General features: G+C 39.6%; 1 protein-coding gene and 1 non-coding gene across 3 annotated transcripts in view; both read right to left on the reverse strand.

Annotated features, from left to right (window-relative positions):
* Pcsk2 (proprotein convertase subtilisin/kexin type 2) overlaps nt 1-24,082 on the reverse strand; it is a 270,904-nt gene that overhangs the window by 37,295 nt on the left and 209,527 nt on the right. For both annotated transcript variants that reach the window (XM_027920812.2, XM_027920805.2), the window contains 2 exons: nt 18,109-18,185; nt 3,863-3,951 (listed from right to left, as the gene is read on the reverse strand). In XM_027920812.2, coding sequence (XP_027776613.1) covers nt 3,863-3,951; nt 18,109-18,185 — 166 coding nt within the window. The remainder of the gene's footprint in view (nt 1-3,862; nt 3,952-18,108; nt 18,186-24,082) is intronic.
* Nucleotides 16,993-17,065, reverse strand: Trnaa-agc (transfer RNA alanine (anticodon AGC)). The gene has a single exon. It is a non-coding gene; the product is annotated as a tRNA-Ala (tRNA).

The raw sequence follows: 24,082 nt of genomic DNA on the forward strand, positions 1-24,082 counted from the left end.
CAAACTGAATTTTCTCTCTCCTGGAACTTGGATTCATTCTTCTTCTCCTGTCCGTGGACATTAGAATTCTAGGCTCTTTGGTTTTTGGATTCCAGGACGTATACCAACAGCCCCTGAGTTGTCAGGTCTTTGGACTTGGAATAAACCATGCTAGCAGTATTCCAAGATCTTTAGTTTGCACATGACCTGTCATTAAGACTGCTCAACCTCCATAAGCATGCGAGCCAATTCTCCCATACAAATTCCCTTTTGTCTATCTATCTATCTATCCATCCATCCATCTACCTATATCTATCTATCTACCTATCCATCCACCTATATCTATCTATCTATCATCTATTATTGGTTCTATCTGTCTAGAAAACCCTGATTAATATAATGCATAAGAATATACAATATATGACAGCAGTGAACTCTGAGAAAGGAACATTTCAAAGTGCTTTTTACCAAGTGTAGATGAGGAAACTGGCCAGAAGTGAGGTTGGAAGAAGCAGTGAGGGTCCTTAGAGCTGAAGGAGGCAGAGGAGGTAGCCAGGTAAAACACAGGGAGAGGCATTCTGGGCAGAGGAAAATACATATGCAAAAGTCCAGGAGGAGACTAATGGCTATAGTCTCTAATTTCTATTTGCTAGGAGGTTTTTATCTAAATTGTATTTACCCAAAGATTGACCCATGTATATATGGAAACTTAACAGAAAATGGAGGTAGTACCACAAATCACAGGGACAGGATGGATTGTTGCATGGATCATGTTGGAAACACTGGGTCACCATTTGGAGAAAAATAAAACTGGCAGCCCAGTTGGCACCACGTACAAGAGTAAACTCTGGTGTGGAAATTTGGGAAAAGGTATTTGCACCAATAAAAATGAGTCCAGGGCTGATATCAACCACATACCAAGAATGCCTGAAAATCAAAAAGAAAAAGACAGGAAACCCCTTTTGAAGATGGCAAAGCAGGCAACAAGAAAAGATGTTCAATGTTCTTTTCCCTTTTCTCCCCTCACAGGACTCATTTTTACAACTGCATTCCTATTCCTCTTTTTATTTCTGGACTAAGATCCAACAGCAGTTTAGCTTTACACTCTGTTTTTGAAGACAGGTTGAACAGAAACCTGAGAAGTGCTTCCACATTGCAGCAAGTGCCTCCCTGACTGAACATCTGGGAGACCGCCAGAGACTAGCAATGATCTTAAGTGACCACCAGGTGGCGCTTCAGCACTCCCCAGCTCAGCTCCGGAAAGGAAAGCGTCTCTGAAAGTTTTGCTCATTTTTAGTAAATAATGAAAAACCAGCTAACTTTTTGAACTGTTGGCCGGAATGAGTAAAGTATTCCCCTAGATTTGTAAGTGAGAGGAGGCTGAAACTCTGGCTTTGTTTGCAATTTTTGAGTAAATCTCTAGTACTTCCTCAACTAGAATTCATCTTGATTCTCCTGGGAGGGAGTTGATGCTGGATGCCCTAAAACAGAGCACAGGATGGGATGAGGGCATGCCCAGCCCTTGCACCTTTAGAACCAGTGTGAGTGGCTATGGAGGAGCAAAGCTGGGGTGAAGGGGGTGGAAAAAGGAACAAGGAGGTGCCTTTGCTTAAAGTCCTCGTGTGGCTGGGCACACTTTCTACTGCCTCTGTTCTTGCTTTCTGGAACCTCAGAGTGTTGTTGTGAGGCCTGAGCTATCCCAGGGTTGCACAGAATCTCAAGTTCTGTCTCTGAAGTAACAGACTGCACTCAGCAGGGGAGGCAGAGACTCCTCTGGCCATCAGGGTCCAGGGTCTTTCTGCCTGGAGGCATCCTAGGCCTAGCAAGTTCCATTCACTCCTAGTAAGATGGACGTGAACAGGTGAAGGGGTTCCTCGCCCATGCACCATCCCCAGTCAATGAACCATGGGAGATGGTGAATCAACCCCCAGCCTCCTCACCTTGTATGGGGTGGGGACAGTTCTGAGGGGTGTTTGCCACAGTCCCTCAGAGGGTCACCTTCAGGACTGAGTCCCTGTTGTCCTGAAGACTGACAAGCTCATCAACCCACTCTGAGTTGGCTTCTTCCCTTCCTTGGCTGTTTTCCTTCCCCCCTTCTTCACTCTGGCTTCCTGAGATCACCTCCCAAACAAACTGCTTGCACCTGAATCATTGTGTTGGGTTTTGTTTTCAGACAATCCAAACAAAGAGAGCAGGAGAATTAGGTACATTTTGATGAGCAGCTCAGATGTTTTCAGAGTGTAAATAAGACAAAAGAAAAAGAAAAGGAGATCAGGAAAGAGACCTCCAAGTAGATTCAGAAAGCCACAAATTATCCCTAACACTGTTATTCGATAAATCCCTTTATTCATAGTAGTCAATCACCTTGGGTATGTGGAGTCTTTAAAACTATTTTGAAGATAATCAGAGTGAATAGGAAACTCAGGTTTGAATTTTTCCATTTCCTACAGTTCTGTCCAGAGAATAGAGAACCTACTGAGACTCCAATGCCACCCCAGGTGTGAGCCTCGTTCATAAAATATTAACCAAGAGATAATTTTTCCCCTGAGCTCATAATGGCTCCTGACATATTAATTGCTGCATTTTTGATGAACAGAAAATAAAAAAAGAGCTAAAACCCAATGGGTAAAGCTTCCTCTATTTACATTTCAGAAAACCTCTAGATGTATTCTTTTGTAAAATTCTGCACCCGGCTCAGGCAAGACTCTCAGCAAACAGTGTTGAAAGCCATTAATAGTGGGCTTGTGTAGGTTACATTTGCTTTATTTAGGGCCCTGGAAATGCAAGTGTCAGCACAAAGTAGGTTTATGGTTCCATTAAATTGCTAGGAAAAAAAATATATCAAGACAGTTAAAAAAAAAAAACAAAACAAAACACATACACACACAAGAAAGAAAAACAAGGTTGAGTGATTCAGCCTGAATAAATTAAGAACCAATTTGATGCAAAACATGGACTAAGCAAGAGCCACTCTGTTTTTGTTGCTCATGAATCTCTCTCTCTCCCTTGCTCCTCTCCCCGCAAGTTTTTTTTTTTTTTTAGGTGTGGGTTAGGGGTGCTGGTATCACCACTCCTATTTCTTTTTTTTTGGTAGTGGAGATTGAACCCAGGGGTGCTTAACCACTGAGCTATATCCCCAGCCCTTTTACTTTTTAAATTTTGAGATAGGGTCTCATGAAGTTGCTGAGGGCCTTGCTAAGCCCACTCCTATTTCTAAAACTCCTGGAAAGAAGAAATTATTAAATGCCCAGCCCAAAGGAACTTCACACAAAGTTTTAGGCAGACTCTATCTCCTTAAAGATGAGAACCACTGCACAAAACACTTGGAAGGGCTCTGGGTATCTTTATGAAAAATTTGTATGCACCTCCTTATAGTCTACAGGTCTATATTTGAATCTCATTAAAATGTGATTGATACTGACACAAAAGAATAGTAACTGTACACGTTCATTTATGCAACATTCAAAAACCGGAAATGACCAATTTCTGCTGTTAGAACACAAGACTGTGGTTATTTTGGGATGTATGGGTAATAACTGGGGTGGGGGTAAAAGAAGGGTTCTGGGGTTTGGTCATGTTTTGTTTTTTGTTGGTTATATGTGTGTTGCAATTCTGAAAATTCACCAAACTCTGTATTTATGATCTGCTCATTTGTCTGTATTTATCTTATGCTTCAGTTGAAAAATTTAAAGCATATTAATACTGTTGTGATGTTAAAATTAAAAAATAATTTGTTTTTCACTCTTGCTCAATTTATGACTTCTAGCTCTCCTGCCCCAATGGTATCTTTTTGCTGGGTCCTGCCAGGCTAGAGACCAGACAGTACTCTTTTCTGAGGCTGGCTGCCCAGCAAGGTGCCCACCCTTTGAGAGAGCCATCTTACCTGCAACCTTGGAGTTGTAGGCTACGCCAACCCCACAAATATTGTTGTTGGCTGCTGCTGAGACTTCTCCTGCACATCGGGTTCCGTGGCTGTGGGAAAAAAAAAGAGACAAATTAGATATCTCTTTTGAAGATTTAAAAATAAATTAGAGGGGCTGGGGCTGTGGCTCAGCAGTAGTGCACTCGCCTGGCATGTGTGAGGCACTGGGTTCAATTCTCAGCACCGCATATAAATACATAAAAAATAAAGTTCTATCAATAACTAAAAAAAAAATTAAAAAATAAATTAGAGAAGTTTTAGTTTTTTACTATATTTTTATTACTGATTTTATACATAAGAATGTCCACTCTTACCATGCCTATTCAATATTGTATTTGAAAGTTAGCCAGAGCATTCAGGGAAGAGAAGGAAATTAAAGGGATACAAAAAGGAAGAGTCGTCACATTATCTCTACTGAGAAGACCCAAAAAACTCCACCAGAATATTTCTAAAGCTGATAAACAAATTCAGCAAAATAGCAGGATTAAAAAAAAATCAACATGCAAAAATCAATAGCTTCTGGATGTATCAATAATGAAACTGTTGAAAAAGAAATCGGGAAAATAATTCCATTCACAATAGCCTAGAATAAAATAAAATAAATCTGAGAAAAAAAATCGCCAAAAGTATTTGGTGGAGATTTCTTAAATTCTACCAGCTGGAGACAGTCGGGTTCTTTTTAAGGGTTCTGCTGGGGCAGAGCCAGCCTGTGGCCCACCCAATTTTCTGTCTGTATATCCTAACGTTCTCTTTCATCCTGCCCCTCTCTCCAGTGGCCTTCTTGACCCTGGGTTGTCTCCATCATAAAGAAGTTTCTGAGAACATTTTTAACCTTAACATTTGATCTTTGCTTTAAAATTTGAAGTATCTTCCTGCGGATAACACACAGGTTTCCTTAGAAATGGGACATAATATAAAACAGGTGTGTGCTTGTTGGAACGGCTCTGGTTTTTTTGAAGCACTAGGGTGGTGGGCCGGTGCTTATTTCCAGGGGTGTTTCAGTCCACAGGGATGTAATGCTGCCTATCCAAAGGGGCTAATGGTTACAGCTTCACTGGGTCTTAGCCTCCTTTGTTATATATTATGTGTATATATATATTTTATAAACATTTACACATTCATTATGTATATTTTGTGACTACATATAATATGTGAAATCTGCAGACATGCGTGCATGCATGCACACGCCCAAACACATACACACACAAACACATTTTCTTTCTCTATAGGAGCAACTGATAAGTCCTTCCTCCACAAAGGTTATTTATTTGGTGGATTCAAAATTCCCTTGGGAACAAGAATGAAATCTGTATGTTTGTGTACACAGAGACCCTGTAGTCACTTGTGAAAAATCAGGTGCTGGGAAAATTCTCATCTACTTGACTTTCAGGTTTCTGTAAAACACATCTGAGATTCCGGGGAAGGCACTTGGTGTAACTTGGTGGGACAGTCTATTATAGATGTGTCTCTCATAGCTGCCATTTATTCCAAAAGCTGGAGAAAATGATAAAAAATCAGCATGGAAGCTCAGACATATGTATCTGATAAAATGAAATATATGTACACTTTATTTTGATTAATATACCCTTTAAATGTACATATTTAAGTACATATTTGGGCTTATATCTGGTTGTAAATTTATGCTTATGTATTCATATGTAATATATATTATATATTCATCCATATATTATATATTTAAATATATACTTATGACAAATACATATCATACGTAAAGTACATATATGTATATACTTTATATACCTGCACACATATAGTTTTGATGTTTCCTATTTATTTTATTTACTTTTTAATTGACATTATAATTGTACATACAGAGGGGATACTGGGTGATAATTTCATACAGTATACCATGGAATACAACATATAATGATTGAGTCAGCATTTCTTGCTTCTTAAACATTTATTATTCTTTTCCTGGAAAACCTTAACCTCCTCTCTTCCAGGTCTTTATAAATATACCATAAATTTTTGTGAGCTCTGGCCCCACTCTGTGCTGCAGAACATTAGAACTTAGGCTTCCTATGTAGCTGCATTTGGTACTTGTCATCAAACCTCCCTCTGTCCCTGCTTCCTGCCTACCCTTCCCAGCTTCTAGCAACCTCGATTCTACTCTCAATTTCTATGAAATCAACTTTTTAAGCTTCCACAGCATGCATCTCTCTCTCTCTCTCTCCACACACACACACACACACACACACACACACACATACACACACACACTTTAATGGATACTGATTAAATTTGACCAGCTTGCTAGCTATTTGGCTCATGCTGAATAATACTTAAACAGAAGTTTAAAAATCAGTCCCATGTCTAATTCAACAGAGCATTAATTTGCTTATTATTTAATAACCAACTTTTATACCATTATCAAAGTACATGTATGAAGACACGAATTGGTGACAACATACTTTATATTCAACCAGAGATATGAAAAATTGTGCTGTATATGTGTTATAAGAATTGTAATGCATTCTGTTGTCACTTATTTTTTTAAAAAAATCCATTAAAAAATTGAAAAAAATCAACCTTTACAAGATCTCCTTTCCTGGACCTGAAATGTGCAGAGAGGAATGGTCAATACTTTTGCTAGCATCATTGAGGAGCAGACCTACAATGGCAGCCCCCTAGTGTGTGGAGTCCTGTGGAGTATGTGGGTGGGCAACTGAGGCCAGAGCCAGAGGAAGCAGAGCGCCCTCAGTGGGCAGTTTCTCCTTCCCAGGCGCTGTGCTTAGCACTCTGCCTCAAGCCCTTCGGGTCTCACAGGGCTATGAATGGTGCTGCTCCATTCCAGAGAGGTCAAACCTGGGTCTTGGAGGGGCGAAGTGCTTGCCCAAGCAGACAGTGGAACAGGGTCTGGGTCAGGTGGGAGACCAATGCTCATTACTGGACCACCCCACAGCTCTTTCTTAAAGACAGACAACCTGTCCCTGCCCTCTGCTAGCTCCCTCAAGACTGCAGGACTTAGGCTGTGAACTGGCTTGGACAAATTAAAGTGATTGCATAATACTCAGGTATCCCCAATTCTGCCCTTTAAGTGGGGAGATGTGTGTCATGGACTCTGCAGAAGAACATACAGAAAGACACAACGCATTGCTAAATTAAGTAACACTAATTAAAAACAAACAATAGATGGAGGCTCCTATAATTGCTCACAACACCTGCGCCTTTGAGTGTTCACCAACATCTTCCTTCTGTCTTGTCTTCCTGATTGTCTCAGGCAAAGGTGTTTGCTCCTCTAAATTTCAGGAAAAGCTTCTTCCAAACCTATTTTCATTTGTTTGCTTTATATTTATTTTTTTGAACCTAGGGCCTCACACATGCTAGGCAAGCATTCCACCACTGAGTTATATCCACAGTCCTTCTTTAATTTTTTTTTTATTTTGAGGCAAGGTCTATGCTAAGTTGCCCAGATTGACCTCCAGCTTGCAATCCTTCTGCCTCAGCTCCTGAATTGCGGGGATTACAAGTGTGTGCCACCATGCCTTGCTCTGGTCACTAGATTGTCTTAAGAACTTTTAGTAGCTCCTTCTTGCCTCTAGAAGTAAACCTAAGCCTGTGAGAAGGGGAAGTAGCTGTAGGAGGTAAAGGAAAATAACTGTGGCTTGATTAGCCTCCTAATGAAGGTTAATGGGAAGCAAATGACCAGGGGCGTGGGTGTGTTTCCTTGCCAGAGTGGCCCTGATCCGCCACCCTCCTGGGTCTGTGCCCTTGACAGTGTGCTTTTCTTTCTCCTCCCATAAAGAGGTGAAATGTATTTTTCCTGACATTGAAAATGGAGTGGCCTGTGGCTTGTTTTGGATAAAAGACTGTGGCAGAAGTGAAGAGCCTAGGCCACAAGGGCCCTTGTGGCTTCTCTCTCCCTTGAAGCCCTGCCTACCTGACATGAGAACAAGTCTGGGCTGCCGATAGGATGATGAAAGACACATCACTCAGCGTGCCTGTCACCCCAAGCCACAGCCGTCCATCTTTCAGATATGTGGGTGAAGCTGCCCCAACCCAGAGATTATACAGAGGACCCACCAGCTGACCATGCCCACATGGGTGAGGCCAACTGAGATGAGATGAGGGAGCCTGGTCCAGATCAACAGAACTGTCCAGCTGACCTATTTAGGCAACATTGGGTATCATTAAATGTTGTCAGTTTTGCTAATTCAATTGATGTGAAAGGACATCTTGTTTCATTTTGCATTTTTTCCCTCACTGGCATGGTAATCCCTTTTCCTTCCTTTCAAAAATATTTCTATTTATTGAATTAATTATTTTACATGAACAGATAATATTGCATCAGTGATTTTGCCCTATCTCTTGCCTTTTCCAGCCCAAAGCTGGCATTTCTATATGTAGTACATTCAAAATGTGGTATAGTATACATCTTTTCAGTGTGACACAACTCTTATTTACTGATACCTACTATGGGCCTGATACTATACGAAGAGTGCTGCATTTTTATCTTAGTCAGTCCTCTCAATGGCCTATTATTATCTCCATGTTAAATACCAGGAAGCTGGGGTATAGAGATACTGAATCGCTTTTCAATTAAAAGGCAGAATCGGAATTCAAACTTAGGTCTGCTGCTTCCAAACCTCTGCTCTTACCATGACCTTTAATTATTACTTATTTCTAACTATCAGAAACAAGCAATTAAAAAGTGTGATGGTTAATTTTATGTCTCAACTTGGCTGGAGCAGAGAGAATGCAGGTATTTTGAATTATGGAATATTTTAAGGATACCAACAATTTTGATGAATAACACAATGAATCTCATATGGCCGTCATTTGAGTACATCAAAGCTGAGTATTTTCCATACTTTAGATTTTTAAAAAATATATCATTATAGATATAACTGAAACCCTTCCTAAGGTCACTTCCTCTTTGTTTCCTTAGAGGTGGCCTCTAGAGTGAATGCTAAATGCCTATTTTTATGCAATTGTCTTATGATCACATATGTATAAGCATATATGTCATGACATGTTTTCAAGTTCTATGTAAATATTTCATAGTATATGGTCTATCCAAAATTGCATTTTTGAGGTTTATTCATGAATTTTGGTTCAACCATTTTTAGCCCTGTGTAGTAGTCCACTTATAAATATGTTGCCATTTATTGGTTCATATTCCTAAGGATAGGCATTTAAGGCGTTTGCAATTTGCTTCCTATTACAAATAATTTGAAAAGAAACATTCTTGTGTGTTATTTCTTTGTGCACATGTGGTAGAGTTTCTTTGGGATATTTATGTAAGAGTGAGCACAGGTTGTATGGACATATCCTACTTCCTGCAGGGTGGGAGTGTTCCTGATGCTTAATATTCTTGTCAACACTTAATGCTCTCAAGGTTTATCATTTTTTGCCAGTCCAATTGTGTGAAATGGTATCTTATTGTTTCATTTTACATTTCCCTCATGACCAGCAAGATAATCTTTTCAGCTGTTAATTAGCTAGATTTTCTCCTCTGTCAATTGCCTGTTTAATATCTTGGCCCATTTTTATTTTCTACTGAGTCATTTGTCTTCTTCCTCCCAATGATTTATAGTCATTCCTTGTAAATTTTGTATATTAATCCTTTTTTCATAATTTTTTTTTTTGCACACATCGGCTAGTCTGTGGCTTGTCTTCCAACAATGTTTTGCTGTTACTTTCGTTGAACAAAGGGCTTCATTTTTTTTTAAAAAAATTGTTCTTTTTAGATATACATGACAGTAGAGTGTATTTTGACATATGATACATACATGGAGTCTAACTTATAGGCTTAATTTTAATGTGCCAGGTTTTATTAATCTTTTCCTTTGTGATTTAGTGTCTTGTTTAAAAAAATCCATCTCTACATCAGGATCACAAAGATGTTTTCTATAGTTTATTTTAAAAGGTTTATAATGTATTTAGGTCTTTACTTCTTCTGGAATTTAACTATGCTCAGCATGTGGAATAGATGACTCTTATTCCATAGAATAGCTAGCATAATTTATTAAATACTATTGCTCCATCTTTGTTATTATTGCTCTCTTGGTCATATAGTGAGCTTCCTTTTACCTGGGGTCTTTCTATTACTATTTCTTTGATCTTTTTGTCACTCTCTATTCTAGGCTTATCCTCTCACATTATAATTTCATAATGTTTTGACGTCTGGAGGATGAAGCTTCCCCACTTTGCTGTTTTTCTGATGTCCACGATCTTTCCTCATCTTCTTTTTCTTCTATATCTTCATTCTCTTCCTCCTTATTTCTGTTTTTCCCCTTTGTCTTTCTCTATTCGTGGCTTCTTGCTTTTCCATATCAATTTTGCCTAGTTCCACTGAAAAATGCTACTGAAACTTTTAATTGAAATTGCACTGAATGAAGAGATTAACTTGACATCTTTCTATTGTTCTACTTGCTTCTTCATGAACGTAGTGTGTCACTCTATAATTTGGGAATGCTTTTATGTGTTTGCTAAGTTTTATAATTTTTTTTACATCTTTTCTTAGATTTATAATTATTTGATCAGCTATGGGATGTGGCATTGTGTGGAATAAAAGAGATGATTGGCAGCATTCTTATGTTGTCCCAGACATAAGAGAATGCTATCCAAGTTTTACCATTAAGAATAATGTTTGCTGTAGGTTTTTGATAAACTCTATTATCTTCCCCACTGTAATTATTTCTCCAAATGTATTCAGGATAGCTTTTATCCCATTTATGGATATTTTATTTCAGGGGCTATCTTTTTCAATGCAGTGAGTTATTTTTTGACATTCAGGCTTTTATTCTTGCCTGGGTTTCTTCCATCATTTATTTTTCTTCTAAAATCGGTGTTACGTCTATGCATTTACCACTCTGAGACAGCCACACAGAACCTATTTTAAAGTCTTTTTCAAGACTTCTCCACAAAATTGATTTCATCTGGTAAAAAATTATGTCCTATTTTTTTTTTTCATTTTGTTAGGTGTGTTTTTTCAAGTGTTTGGGAATTTTGGATTGCAGGCTAATTTTGAGGTGGAGATTTTTATTTCTTTTCTTTTTACTTTCTCTCTCTCTTTGGGCTTCTTTCCTGGTTAGTAGTTTAAAAATTGCTTGAGTTGACTCCTTAGTTCTTTATCTCTCATCCAGGAGCTTTAATGGGGTTTCAAGGCTCTGGATGCACAGATATACGGGGGAGAAGGCAGAGCTGGCCCGCAGGGTAGTGTGCAAGTTGGCCAATTTACATGAGATTGTCTTTGTCCTCTGGTCTCCCTGGATTTACAGACTCTTTAGACAGCCGTAATCCCATGGTGGCTAGCTACAGTCTTTTCAGCTATGTCTTTGGAGATAGTAGTTTTGATGTTATATATATATCAGAGCTGAAATATAGATTCCCCAGCTAGTTTGCTATGAACCATGTTTGCTGGGTCATGTCCAATGAGCTGTATAAGGGAAGGCTTGGGGGTTTTAAGAGCCCACTGGTTAGAAGAGGTGAGAATGAATAGGTTAGGCAAAACAGATTAGGATAGGTGAGAGGTGAAGAATGTGCAAAGCCACTCCAGGGGAAAGAGCAAAATGTTTTTCTGTAAATGTGAGGAGTCCCCCACCCCGTCTTTCAGAGGCTAAAGTTAGGCCTTTGAGTTTTCCTAATCAATTGAACTTGTCTCACATGTACAAGGTGTCTTTGGATGTAATTCCTTTCTCACTCAGCACCGTGTCAACACAGGCACTAGACCCTTGCTAGAAAGTTCGACCCTTGTGCCAGTGCTGTCTGATTTCTGTCAAGAGCTCAGAAGAGAGAACTGTTGTCCAAGTAAAAAGAGTGAGTGGGTGGGGAATCTTTGTCTTAACTCCTGTAGAAATCCCTTTACTGAAATTCACAGTTACATTTGCTGCCACTTAGGGAGTGCCTTCTGTGTGCCATGCTGTGTACCAAAGTTCTCTGTGTGCCTGTCTCTAATCCTCACTAAGACCCTTTAAAGTGGGAACATTAGTCCTATTTTATAGATAGGGAAACTGATTCCAGGATCTCTCATCCTAGACCAAACAATTCACATAATAGTGCACTTATTGATTGCAATCTGTTGTATTTTTCTGTCTAGAACAAATTATACTCCATGCTTTTATAATTATGTCAAAATGAATCCTGTTATGTATAACCAAAAAGAACCAATAAAAATAAAAAAAACAGAGTAATTCTTACTGCTCGAAGAATGTAAAATTCCTCTATATGGCATGAATGATATCAGCTTCCAAAGTAGAAGTGATTATACCAACACACAGGTTTTGTTTCACAGTCTTTAAAAATGTATCCATAATTCCTAAATCTGTGTCGTGTCTATTTCTTTTATCCAAAGGGGAAATTTAAATACTAGAGAACTAGAAATAAAACTTTTAAAAACCTCTGGTATTTCTTCAATGGCTCTGAATAGCTAACAAAATTAACTCCGTTGGATTTCATTGCGCTCTGGTTTGGATGTAGAAAGGGCTAGTTATGAGCAGCAACCTTTAAGCTAATATCAACTTATGAGGTAGTCTCAATGTGCACATGAAAAAAGTTAGATTAGGTCTTTGGAAACATTTTGAATTTTATTATTAGGAAGTGATTTCAGAACCAGTCCATAGGACATCTATTCCTAAGCCATTAAGTGTCACCAGGGTGAAGTATCAGTGTGAAAACAGCAAGCCGGAGAGGGCCATTTTTCTTCCATGGCCTGTTGCATAAAGTTCTTCCAAATGAAATATGGATTTTAATAAAAAAGTTAATCACTGAAAATCTTTCTTATTTGAAAGTTTAACTAACGTTATCAATCAAATCAGCTCACACTGAGACACATATTCTTCAGCATCCATTCATCCTTCTTCCTTTCCCCCAATTTTGGTTACTTGACTAAAATGTCTTCTCTCTTCCTGAATTTACAGCAAACTTTCTGCAGCCAGGAATTGCATCTAGTCCAGAATCTCTTACTCTTTAAGACTTAATAGATAGAGAGTGTTATGTCCCCTGATGCTTCATAAATATTGCCGATGGCAGGGATGACATTTCAGTGGTGAATGCCTGTCAAAGAAATGCTATGCAAGAGGGATTTTTATAGACAACAGCACAGTAATGGAATACAGATATGTAATGCATCACCAAACATTGAGTTAAAACAGAGCAAGCCTGCAAGATTATTGACAAAATGTGGGCCGCAAACCTTTCGAGTGGCAGGCAGCTCTAAAATGGACAGATGTCAAGGCCACCTGACATCTCAGCATGGCTGAAAAGGTGGGCCACCCATCTATCAACCAGTCAATCAATATTTACTGAAGGCCAGCAAGGGAAAAAAATGTGATGCTAGATCCTGAAGCCTCATGGCAAATCAATTATATCTTTATGCCCAATACTGATGCTTGTTAGATGTGTAATATTTTCGACCTTTTTGCAGTTATGGTTATTATTTTTGTTATCATTTTGTTTGGCCCGATATCTTTCTCTGATTGAAAGCGAGGAGGAAATTGTAATCCATTTGCAAATTTCTCAACTGTGTTTCAAATATGTCTCTGGAGCTCAAGGTCTGCATGTAATTATTAAATGGTTCACCTCAGAATAAACTGGCTCTACTTAAAAAGGCACAATCCTACAGAATCAAATCAAGAACAGGGCAAGACATCCTAAGGTCCCTATTCCCTAAAAGAGAAATGTTCTCTGCATATGTATGAGTGTGTTTTCATAAAGTCTTTTGACTTTTAAATATGTTCTTAAAGAGATGTAGATTTGAAGGGAAAGCAAGTTAATAAGTAAGTACAGAGGGCATGATATAATGGTTTCAAGTGTCAGGGAAACCCAGGAGGGATGTGTTGCTATTCAACTCTGTTTCCTTTCCACGGGGGAATTTTTTACTTGCTTGTTGGAGGCTATTCCTTGTAGGACATTTTATTTTGTATTTTCCACAGCAATGAGGATCCGTGATGGGGAGCTGCTGCCATTTCCTGTGCAGCAATTGCTCCTGTGTTCGGACTAGACTTTGTGGCAGGCAGTGTGGCTGGAACAGTGAACAGCAAAAGCCCATTTCTGGTCAGCACCAGTCAGCCTTTCCTGGAGTTTTGGTGCATGCTGAAATGAACCTTTTTCAAGAGCCCCAATTCTGCCTTACAGAGATGGAGTACTGGGCTCAGTGCCCACATCTAGTAGAGAACACCCGAAGAACTGGTGGCATGCATTTGTGGCTGTGAAGTTGAGGAGCGGCTCCTGTGTGATCTGCAACAGATTCTGTATCAGCCAGGGGTCAGTGCTGGCCAATCTTAGGGCTCCTTGGGCCTCTGGTTGCAACACTCCTTGAGGACAATGGGAGAATGATTCTCATCTACACCTCCAGTTCCTCACCAGACTACAACATCTCTCCTCCTTTCTCTTAGCAGCCTGTTCAAATCTTCCCTGTCCCTTCCATGAATGCTTCTTAGAATGATGTCCCTGCACCAGTCTTTAACTCCCAGACCAGTTATCCAGTCCACTTCCTGAACCTCCCAGTTTCTCCATCTTTGTTTAAATGGGTTACATTTGCCCTAGGATATACTTGCCCGGGACCTCTACTATCTTCATTCAAATCCTGGACCAATGACCTCCTCCCTGGGTGCAAAACCTGCCTCTGTGACTTATTAGCTGTTTGACCTTGCACATTACTTAAGTTCTCTGTGCCTCTGTTTCCAAAATGGGAATAATTTTGGTAATACCTGTTCAGAGGGTTAGTATATGAATTAATGGAATTAATACACACAAACACTAAAAATAATACCTGAAGGATAGTTAACTGATCAGTGTGTACTAACTCTCCTTGTTTCATTGTTTCAGCCTGGGCTCCATTTTACACTATAGTGATTTGAGCATGTGTTTCCTTTTCATGTTACATTGCAGGCTCCTTACAAGCTGATACACCCAAACTAGCAGTTTCATGAGTACCAAACTCAGGACCCAGGTCTAGTCATTGACTCATTTTGTGACCTATTGCAATTTAAGTTTTCTTCTTCTTCTCCTCCTCCTCCTCCTCCTTCTTTTTTTTTTTTTAAACTGGGGATTGAACCCAGGGGTGCTCAACTCCTAAGCCACATTCCAGATCTTTTTATATTTTAGAGACAGGGCCTCACTAAATTGCTGAGACTAACTTTGAACTCACAATCCTCTTGAGTCCTGAAAGGAAAGTGACCACAACACTCGGAGGGACCAAAAGATCTCTACTGCAGCAGTGAGAAAGAGGAGAAAAGAGAGAGAGAAAGAGCAGGGAAAGAGAGAAAGCACAAGAGAGGAAGAAAGAGAGGAAAGAGAGAGAGTGAGAGGGAGAGGGAGATTGAGAGAGAGACCGAAAGCGAGAGAAGAAAGAGAGAGCAAGAGAGAGGTTGAGAGGGAGAGTGAGAGAGAGTGAAGAAAGAGAGAGCAAGAGAGAGCGAAAGTAAGAGCAAGAGCAAGAGAGAGAGAGAGAGAGAGAGAGAGAGAGAGAGAGAGAGAGAGAGCAAGAGAGAGGGGCCCGGCAGGAGGGAGTTTTTATAGCCAAATCTAATGGGGTCTCTGGGTCTGCAAGCTGCCTTGTTGGTGTACAGTGATTGGATCATACAGTAGTTGCTAAGGTGTCATCTTCTGCCTTCAGGCAGATGGGGCAGGGGTCAGATGTGGGTTTCTGTTGCACCAGATGGATGGGGGTCGAGTATTTAGTCTTGAGTGGGGTTGAGTGTTCAGACTTGATGCAAACAGATGATAAAGGACCAGACAGAAGCGGGGTTTGGGTGCGTGGGTTATTCTGCAGCTAACATTCATTCAGCCTGCCCTGCAGTCAACTTGGTTCAGCCTGCCCTGCACCTAACAAGTCCCCCTCCCCAGTTGCTGGGATTATAGGTGTGCACAGCTTGTTTACTTCTTTTTGTAGAAAATATTAGAGATAAATGAAAATAGAGTAAACTCCCATGTACCCATCTCCTGTATTTAACAATGATTAACCCATAACCATTTTTATTTCTTCAATATCCTAGCCCACTCACCAACCTCTTACCTCAAGATATAAGTAGTATTGAAGAAAATACCAGGAAAAATATAATTTCATTCCAGAGAGAATTTTAGTAAACACATCCTACCCTTATGGGAAAGAATACCTTTTTTGAATCCTCTGTCAGCTAATCTGGGATTGTCTCTAGATGGTGCCAATATTTTGGAGCAAGAGTTCTCCCAGTGCTATGGACATAAATTTTGACTTACCATCCTCCAGTAATTATTTACAAAAGCAGTTATGTTTTGAAAGACCATGTATTGAGCTGGGCATCAACCAATCTTTGTAATAACAAGCTATGGCAGATGAGGATCTTTGAAAATTACTTGATAATTGGGAAAAACCTATTTATTGGTCAAAGTGGACACTCTGTCTTGAGTCATTGATTTCTTCGGGCACAGGGATCATGATTGCCTGAGTGACTATGACTGTGTCTTGGGGTAAATGGACACTTGGGAATTCTTACTGCTGATAATGATGAATTTTTATTACAGAAAACACTAATTAGTTCTATTTAGAGGTTTTAGGCCAGTTTAAAACAGTACTTTCAAGAACAAATTTGCAAATGAAAATAATTTAGAGAGAAGGCATTTCCTTAGCATTTAAATTTTTAATTTTAATTTTTGGTACTCAGCATGGAACCCAAGGGCATTCTGCCACTGAGCTATGCCCCTAGCCTTTTTTATTTTATTTTTTGAATTTTGATACAGGGCCTCACTGTTACCTAGACTAACCTTGAACTTGAAATTCTGCTACCTCAACCTCCCAGTAGCTGGGATTACAGACGTGTATCACCGTATCTGGTTCTTAGCATTTTTTTTTAAAGAACTATTCTTATGGCATATCATGCAAGAACATTTGGTTGGGGGAGATTGTGTTTGGATTAAAGATATGGGGTTTGGGAAAAATATTTTGTTGGTTATATTTTTGGACCTGAATCAACTCATCAAAATGTTGGTTAGAACATACTAGCTGCAGAGAGATAGTAATCAAGCCAAAGCCAGGCTCTTCTCATAAGAGGATCCCAGACTTCAATTGCCAATTACATTTATTTATTTATCTATTTATTCATTTATTTATTTTTAAAAGTAGACACCTATTATTATTATTATTATTATTAGGGACCGGGGATTGAACCCAGGGCCTTGTACATGCTAGGCAAACACTCTACCAACTGAGCTATATCCCCAGCACCTGCCAGTTATATTTAACTATCAGTTTTATGACATTGATTTGATAACTTCAGATCCCTGTGTCTGAAGGGCTTTATTTGGTTAGGGCATGCGAGGATCTAGGGTTATATAAGTCATGGGAACCAGAGATACTTCATACTCAATGTTCTCAGACTTTTATCTATTCTCACTCTCCAAACACACACTTCCAAGCACAGCATCATAATTTTCAGGCTGTAGATGAAGTTGATAGAGAATGCATTGTGCTATTGAACATCAGCAATGGCGTTCTAAAAATATTACGAATTTGAATTTTATTTTAGTCTTTCTCCTTTTCTGTATTGTAAGCCCTGGAATGTAAGACAGGACACATGAGTGTCCTGTCTTTTCCTCTGACGTTAACTAGTCAACTTGCTAACTGTAAGAACTGGTACTAAGTCACCTGGTCCAATGAGAATCTATCCTGGCCACTCTCTGGACATCATGCTTCTTGCATAAAATAGTAAAAATGATATTTAAAAAAATCTGGACTTAGAAATAATTTATATCATGGGTTTAATATTGTCTTTGAATTGAACCCTACTCTTTGCCCAGGGAAGGAGACCACATGAGCTGTTGTAAGATTATAGCAGAAACACTTTTAAAGCATACAGATACAGGTCCATGGGACCAAAAGCGTTTTTTTTTTTTTTTTACTGTTTCAACAGATTGAGTGAAAATAGTATTTAAATTTTTTTTTTTTTTTTTTGTTCTTTAGAATTACTTTGCAGTAAGTAGAGAAAAGATCTCTGGTTCCTAATTTTTCTTATTATGAACACATTAAAGTAGCAAATTATTTCTAATTCAACAGAACAAAACAGTCAAAAGATAATTCTTTGAGGAGCATTGTAAGATTTAAAAATCAACGAATGTGGAGAATGTAACCACTAAGAGGAAAAGTTGCGATATGATTCAGTAAAACATTGGGATGGTTTTGCTGGTGATACTCAAACCTTAAACAAAACAAAGCAATATAAAATCCCAAAGCCTAATGTAAGTGATCCTCCCAAGGCCCAGTTTACCTGTTGAACCAGTCGTCTGTGTAGCGAGGGTAAGGATAGGGGTCATTGCTGCTGAAGTCGTAACTTGCTTCGGCATTCTGCAAAACACAAGGTGTCTCATTAGGTCGGGAAAGCCAGTGGCACAGCAAAGTGAGACTGCTGTGAGCATACTGTTTTATGTTTACAATCACCACCAGAGCGCTGTGCTAATGTTCTGCACCGGACCAGCTCATGCAAAATTGTGACAGAGTTGAGACAGGGCCTCACTGTTCCTAGGAGCCTTCTCTCTTTTCTGTATGCCCTTGGCCTGGCTTCTTCCTCTCACTCCATTTCAAGTCTTCAAGGGCTGAGCAAATTTGAGCCCCAGCGTTCTCCAGACCTATTTTCATTTGAAGTCATGGTCTCCCTTGCGAGTTTGGCAGATTTCATCCAGAATTCAGGGCTGCTGATAACTTTGTTTGATACTTCTTAGACTGATGGCCAGAATGTTCTAGTTTTCATGTGACAGGCGAGAAGGGCTCCGGAGTTTTAGAGTTTCTTGGCTCACTTCCAGCTCCCTATTTCAGACTGGCATAAGGCTCGTCTCCTTTCCCCTTATAGTATAGCTGCCCAAGCTCTTAATCTTGTCTGCAATCAACCTCAGTTATTCACTCAATAAATATCATGAAGAGTCCAATACATGCCAGAAACATTGCTGGGAATGGAGTGCAGCCCTGGCCTCTCGCCTCTCGCCATCTTTAGCCTAGTTAGTGGAACAAACAGCTAAAGGGATCAAAAAATCAAACACAACAATTGCAAACTGTGACAGGCATGTATTCTTACACTCTACAGTAGAAGGTGGGTGGGTACAACTTCAGTGAGAAAGTCTTTTTTTGTTTGTGCTGGGAACTGAACCCAGGACCTCACACAGGCTAGACAAGCACTCTATCATGGAGCCACATCCCTAGTCCAAGGAGGGTGAAATTCTACATAATCCTATACTTGTACTTTTCCACTGAGAGTCTTTCCACACATAAGTCAATTACATACTCTCTTGAGCAGTATTTAAGTGGTTTCATGTTTGTTTTTATTTTACATTTAAGTCACTAGTTAGCTTTTTATCTTTGCCAATGATGAGAGGTGACCCATTATCATTTATTGAATAATCCATTCCTTCCTCATTGCTTGCCTGGGGAGGCTGATCTCTGAAAGTTCCTTTCTTCTCCTCCTCTTTGTTTTTGGGCTCTGTAATAAAGACCCCAGATTTCTTGGTTCACAGTACACATGGATCCAGGGAACACTGAGTTGGATTTGCATTCCAGCTTTGGTACCTCCTGATTCCATGGGTCCTGGGACATATTCATAAATTGTCCTCCTTGAAGAGCTAAAACACTTTAGTTTGGGACACACCTAATGTATTAGTGGCATAATGTTTTTAAGAACAAGTTGACTCATTCCATTAATATTTGTATTGATTTGGCGGGTCTCAAAAGGCTGCAAGTCACCAGTAGTTGTAATGATCAGCATGGTAGCACAGGTCAAGTGTCCAGAATCTGAAAATCTGAAATCTGTAATTCCCCAATTGGAAACTTTTTGAGTACTAACAGGACACCACAAATGGAAAACTGCACACCTGACCTGATATGTCTGGTTGTAGTGAAAATATAGGTGCATTAAAGATATTGCTTAAAATTACCTTCAGGCTAAATGCATAGGTGTATATGAAACAGAAATGACTTTCATGTATAGACTTGGGTCCCACCCCCAAGATAGCTCATTATAAATATGCAAATATCTCTAAGTCTGAAAAGAAATCCCAAATTCAAAACACTGGTGATCCCAAGCATTTTTGATGAAGGTTACTCAACCTGTACTAATTTAGTTAAATAAATATATGTGGGCAGAAGTCACCTTGAAATTTGGCTCTGTCATTTTTCCTTAAATCAATGTTGTTTGTTTTATTGGTCCTGGGGATTGTATCTCTTGGGTGCTTAATCACTGCGCCACATTGTCAGTACTTTTATTTTTTAGACAGCATCTTGCTAAGTTGCTTAGGACCTTGCTAAATTGCTGAGGCTGACCTTAAACTGTATATGAAACAGAAATGACTTTCATGTATAGGCTTGGGTCCCAAGTTCTTCTTCCTCAGCCTCTTGAGTCACTGGGATTATAGGCATGTGTCACCATACTTGGCTTTTCTTGAATCTTGTACACATATATCCTTTATTTGTAATCTAGGTCTTCGCTCAACCCCAGTTCACTAGAAAGGAAGTCCGTCTCCACTAGCCATAATGATTGGCAGGTCCCTAGTTTCTCTTTTCCTCCTCCACTTAGAGCCCAAATTACTTTCACTTGTGAAGTTTAATTCTGTATCTGTAGTACAATCCTTGTCTTTGGGAGAATCTCTCAGATTTCACATTTCATGCACTGCTCCACCTTGACTTCTTTTGAGATATTTGGATTTCAGTTCTTTTCAGGGATACTGTTTTAAAATAAAAACTTATTTCTCTTCCTTAAGTATATTCTGTTATCTTGACTTTTCTGAAGTTTTCAGAAATAAGAGCATTCTTAGGTAGAGTTAGTGGGGCAGGAATATTGAGAAAAGTACAACTTAATAATTTTCTTTTGGTCTTCAAGGTGAGGTTGCTACTTAAACAATAGAATTGGAAGAATCTTTGCTAAATCTGGTAAATAAAATGCTCTGATTATCTTAGGTTAAATTTTAATCTAAGATGAAGCTGAATAGGGAACTAGACATAAGTAGTCATTGTGAGGCTCCTGAAGAGAGCCCTAGTGCCACATCTTTCATCTCAGCTGTGCTCTTGGAGTGAGATGAGAGCATGGTAGAATGTCCAACCTCAGAGAGGTCTAGGACTCATTCAATGGCAGGCACATGGAATCACAGATCAGGAGAGGATCTGTGCAGCATCCCAGCTGATGGTCTAGAGTAGCCCTGCTTTGCATTCCCCTGGGTTCCAGAACAGAGCAGGGAGTGGCAGAGTATTCTGTAGGAGGCTGCATCTGGTGAGGACACGACATTGACAGCCAGCTCACCTAGATGGTACTGGTGGTCAGGACCACAAGGGTTCAGGGTTTAGGTTGGATCTGCATGAATGGATGACTGAGACCAATGGGAATGGGGTTGCTGCAGAGCCAAAGAGGACAGATGGTAGAGGGCTAGCACCAGGATCCATGTCTCCTTCTTTCTCATGCTTTTAGTCCTTCAAAGCTTAAGAACAATTCTAGAGACAGGGAGGATGGAGACAAAACCTGAGTTGACCAATATCCAGTTTCTATCATCAACACAATTAAGGTGGCAGATAGAAATCTAGTTACAGAGAAACAGAATTTCTGCACTTGATACTTAACGGCTGAGTGACTGGGTTTATAAGCGTTACACTCTGGCTTATTTTTCTGGCTCATAATTACCACTTGGGGCTGGGTTGGGGTCTCTTGGCTCTCATTCCTGACTCTGGAGAAGATAGCTTACCCTGAGTCGGTGGGGTATAGAAGGAGGGAGTAGGAAATTCTGACAGCAGAACTTCAGGCTGAGAGCCCTTGAAACTCTACAGTCATTTTATTTATTTATTTATCCATGTTTTTTTTTATTGGTGCATTTTAGCTGTTTATAACAGGGGATTTGTTGTCACACAGTTTATATACACACAACATAATAATATAATTTGACTCTACAACCATTTTTATAAAAAGAAGAAAGACCATGTGTCATCTGAGGTCGAATTTGCCTCTCAACATTGAAATAGATGACGACTTAGGAACCCTAATAATTTTGTTTTCTTTACAATGAATTTGATGACTAATGATTGATTCTTTGGGTAGTAGTCTGCAGTAAGCTTTAAGAAAAGCAAATAATTGTTCTTTTTTGGCTGTATGTTTTCTGGCTAGAAATCAAATGGTTGATAGCAAGAAAGAGCAGTGAGCAATTTTTTTTTCAAGAGTTCTGTTTATGCTTTTATGGTCAAACTGAATCATTTATTGATTCGAATTATAATGTCTCCTATAAAATTATTTGTGTACAAGAGTAAGTTAAACTGGTCTTGAATTATATTAGACTTTTCTGTCATAGCCACCAACATGGACATTTGAGAGTAAGTAGCGTTTTGGTAAACAGAATGCTCTGATTATCTTAGGTTAAACTAGATGCTTCTTGTTTGTACTTGACTAACTTCTTTCTAAAATACATTACTCTATTTTCTTGCACTAGAAATCCTGTTTAGTGAACATGATTTAATCTTTGATGATTCAGGATCAGGATGATTCAGTCATCATTAAGAACTCGAATTATCATTGTATTATGTCACAGAAAGTGAGAAGATGGGTTGGATCCAAACTGACCTCAGGGCTTCCCTGGAAGTTATTTCTGGAAGAAATTTCTCATAATGGCTCATTTTTGCTTACAGAAGTTGAATGTAGGGGGAACCCCCACCCATCTCTGCTATTTAATAATACTAAGGCTTAATTTCTGAATATTTGAATACATAGAAAACAAGACTATACTTGCTCTTGGCTAGAAAGTCTAATAATTATGGGTTTGGTCATTGTTTGCACTTTCCAAATAGATGGCCTGCCGGCATGCCCACTAAGCTAAGAAAGGACAAGGGGAGTGCTTATTTTCACAAAGTCCTCTGTCTTGTATCTGGAGCTGCATTTGTTGCACAGGCTGACCAATGGCATGCTTCAGATGCTGCATCTGGTCTCACTGTGAAGCCTGGTGTGGAGGACAGACGGAAGTTCCTGAACCCAGTGGTAACCAGGCCTACTGCTTTCACATCTGCAGAGCAGCTTCCGAGGCCCCTGAGATTGAATCTGGCTCTGAAACTGCCACCTTTAGATCTAACCCTGGAATTTATGTCTTTGGGACCAGTGAGCCCCTCTTGCTGGACTGCATGAGATGTGTGTCTGCAGGTACCAGCTTGTTGGAGGAGAAGAAGGAGAAACATCAAAGTCAGAAAGATCTGGTTTTGGCTTTGAACTTTTAAAATTTTTATGTTTTGGGAACCACAGATTCCTCATTTTAAAAATGCAGATGATACATCCCTTACTACTTGGTTGCTGTGAGGGTGAAATGAAAGTATGATGGATTCAGTGTGGGCCTTCTCTCATCTCTTGCTTTTTTTGTGCTTTTCTCTTCCTTTGATGACTTTCAGCAGGAGTCACAAAATAGAGCCCATGGGTCACATATGACCCAGCACTTGTTTTCTGTAAATAAAGTTTTATTGGAACACAGCCACATCTATTTGTTTACAAATTGCCTATGACTGTTTTTGCCACACAACGGCAGAATGAATAGTAGTACAGAGGCCTGCAAAGCTTGAAGTGTCCACTCTCTGGCCTACTGTTGGAAAGAGTTTGCCAATGTCTGACCCATGTCCTAGGGCACTTGTGCTCCCTGGATGTCATCTGATGGCCTAAACTATGACATCTCATTCAGACCATGTCTTCCTGGGAAGTCTCATTTCATGGGAGACACCTGTCTTGTGTCCTGTCTGTGTTCTCTCAGTGGGCTGAGGCTGCTGTAAAGAATCTGATATAAGTCATACTACATTAAGAGGTGTTTGAAGCTTATCCTTCTGGTGGCTCATATCAATCAAAGGTGAGTTGTCAAGTAAGTTGCCACAGTCAGAAATGGGCTCAGTCCACAGAGACATCGATGGACGTCATGTAGAGGATTCTTCTATGGGGAAAATGTATCACCATTTTTTTTTGTTTGTTTTTTTGGTACCAGGGATTGAACTTAGGGGCACTTGACCACTTGACCACTGAGCCAGCCCTATTTTGTATTTTATTTATAGCCAGGATCTCACTGAGTTGCTTAGCACCTGGCTTTTGCTGAGGCTGGTTTTGAACTCACAATCCTCCTGCCTTAGCCTCCCAAGATGCTGGGATTACAGGCATGTGCCACCATGCTTGGCTTCACCATGGTTTTTATTATCCCACTGCCCATCATTGATTGAGGGTATCTCCTGCAGACCACGAACCCTCTAATTCTTCTTTC

Source organism: Marmota flaviventris, chromosome 2 (assembly GCF_047511675.1).
Source record: "Marmota flaviventris isolate mMarFla1 chromosome 2, mMarFla1.hap1, whole genome shotgun sequence".
Lineage (NCBI taxonomy): Eukaryota > Metazoa > Chordata > Mammalia > Rodentia > Sciuridae > Marmota > Marmota flaviventris.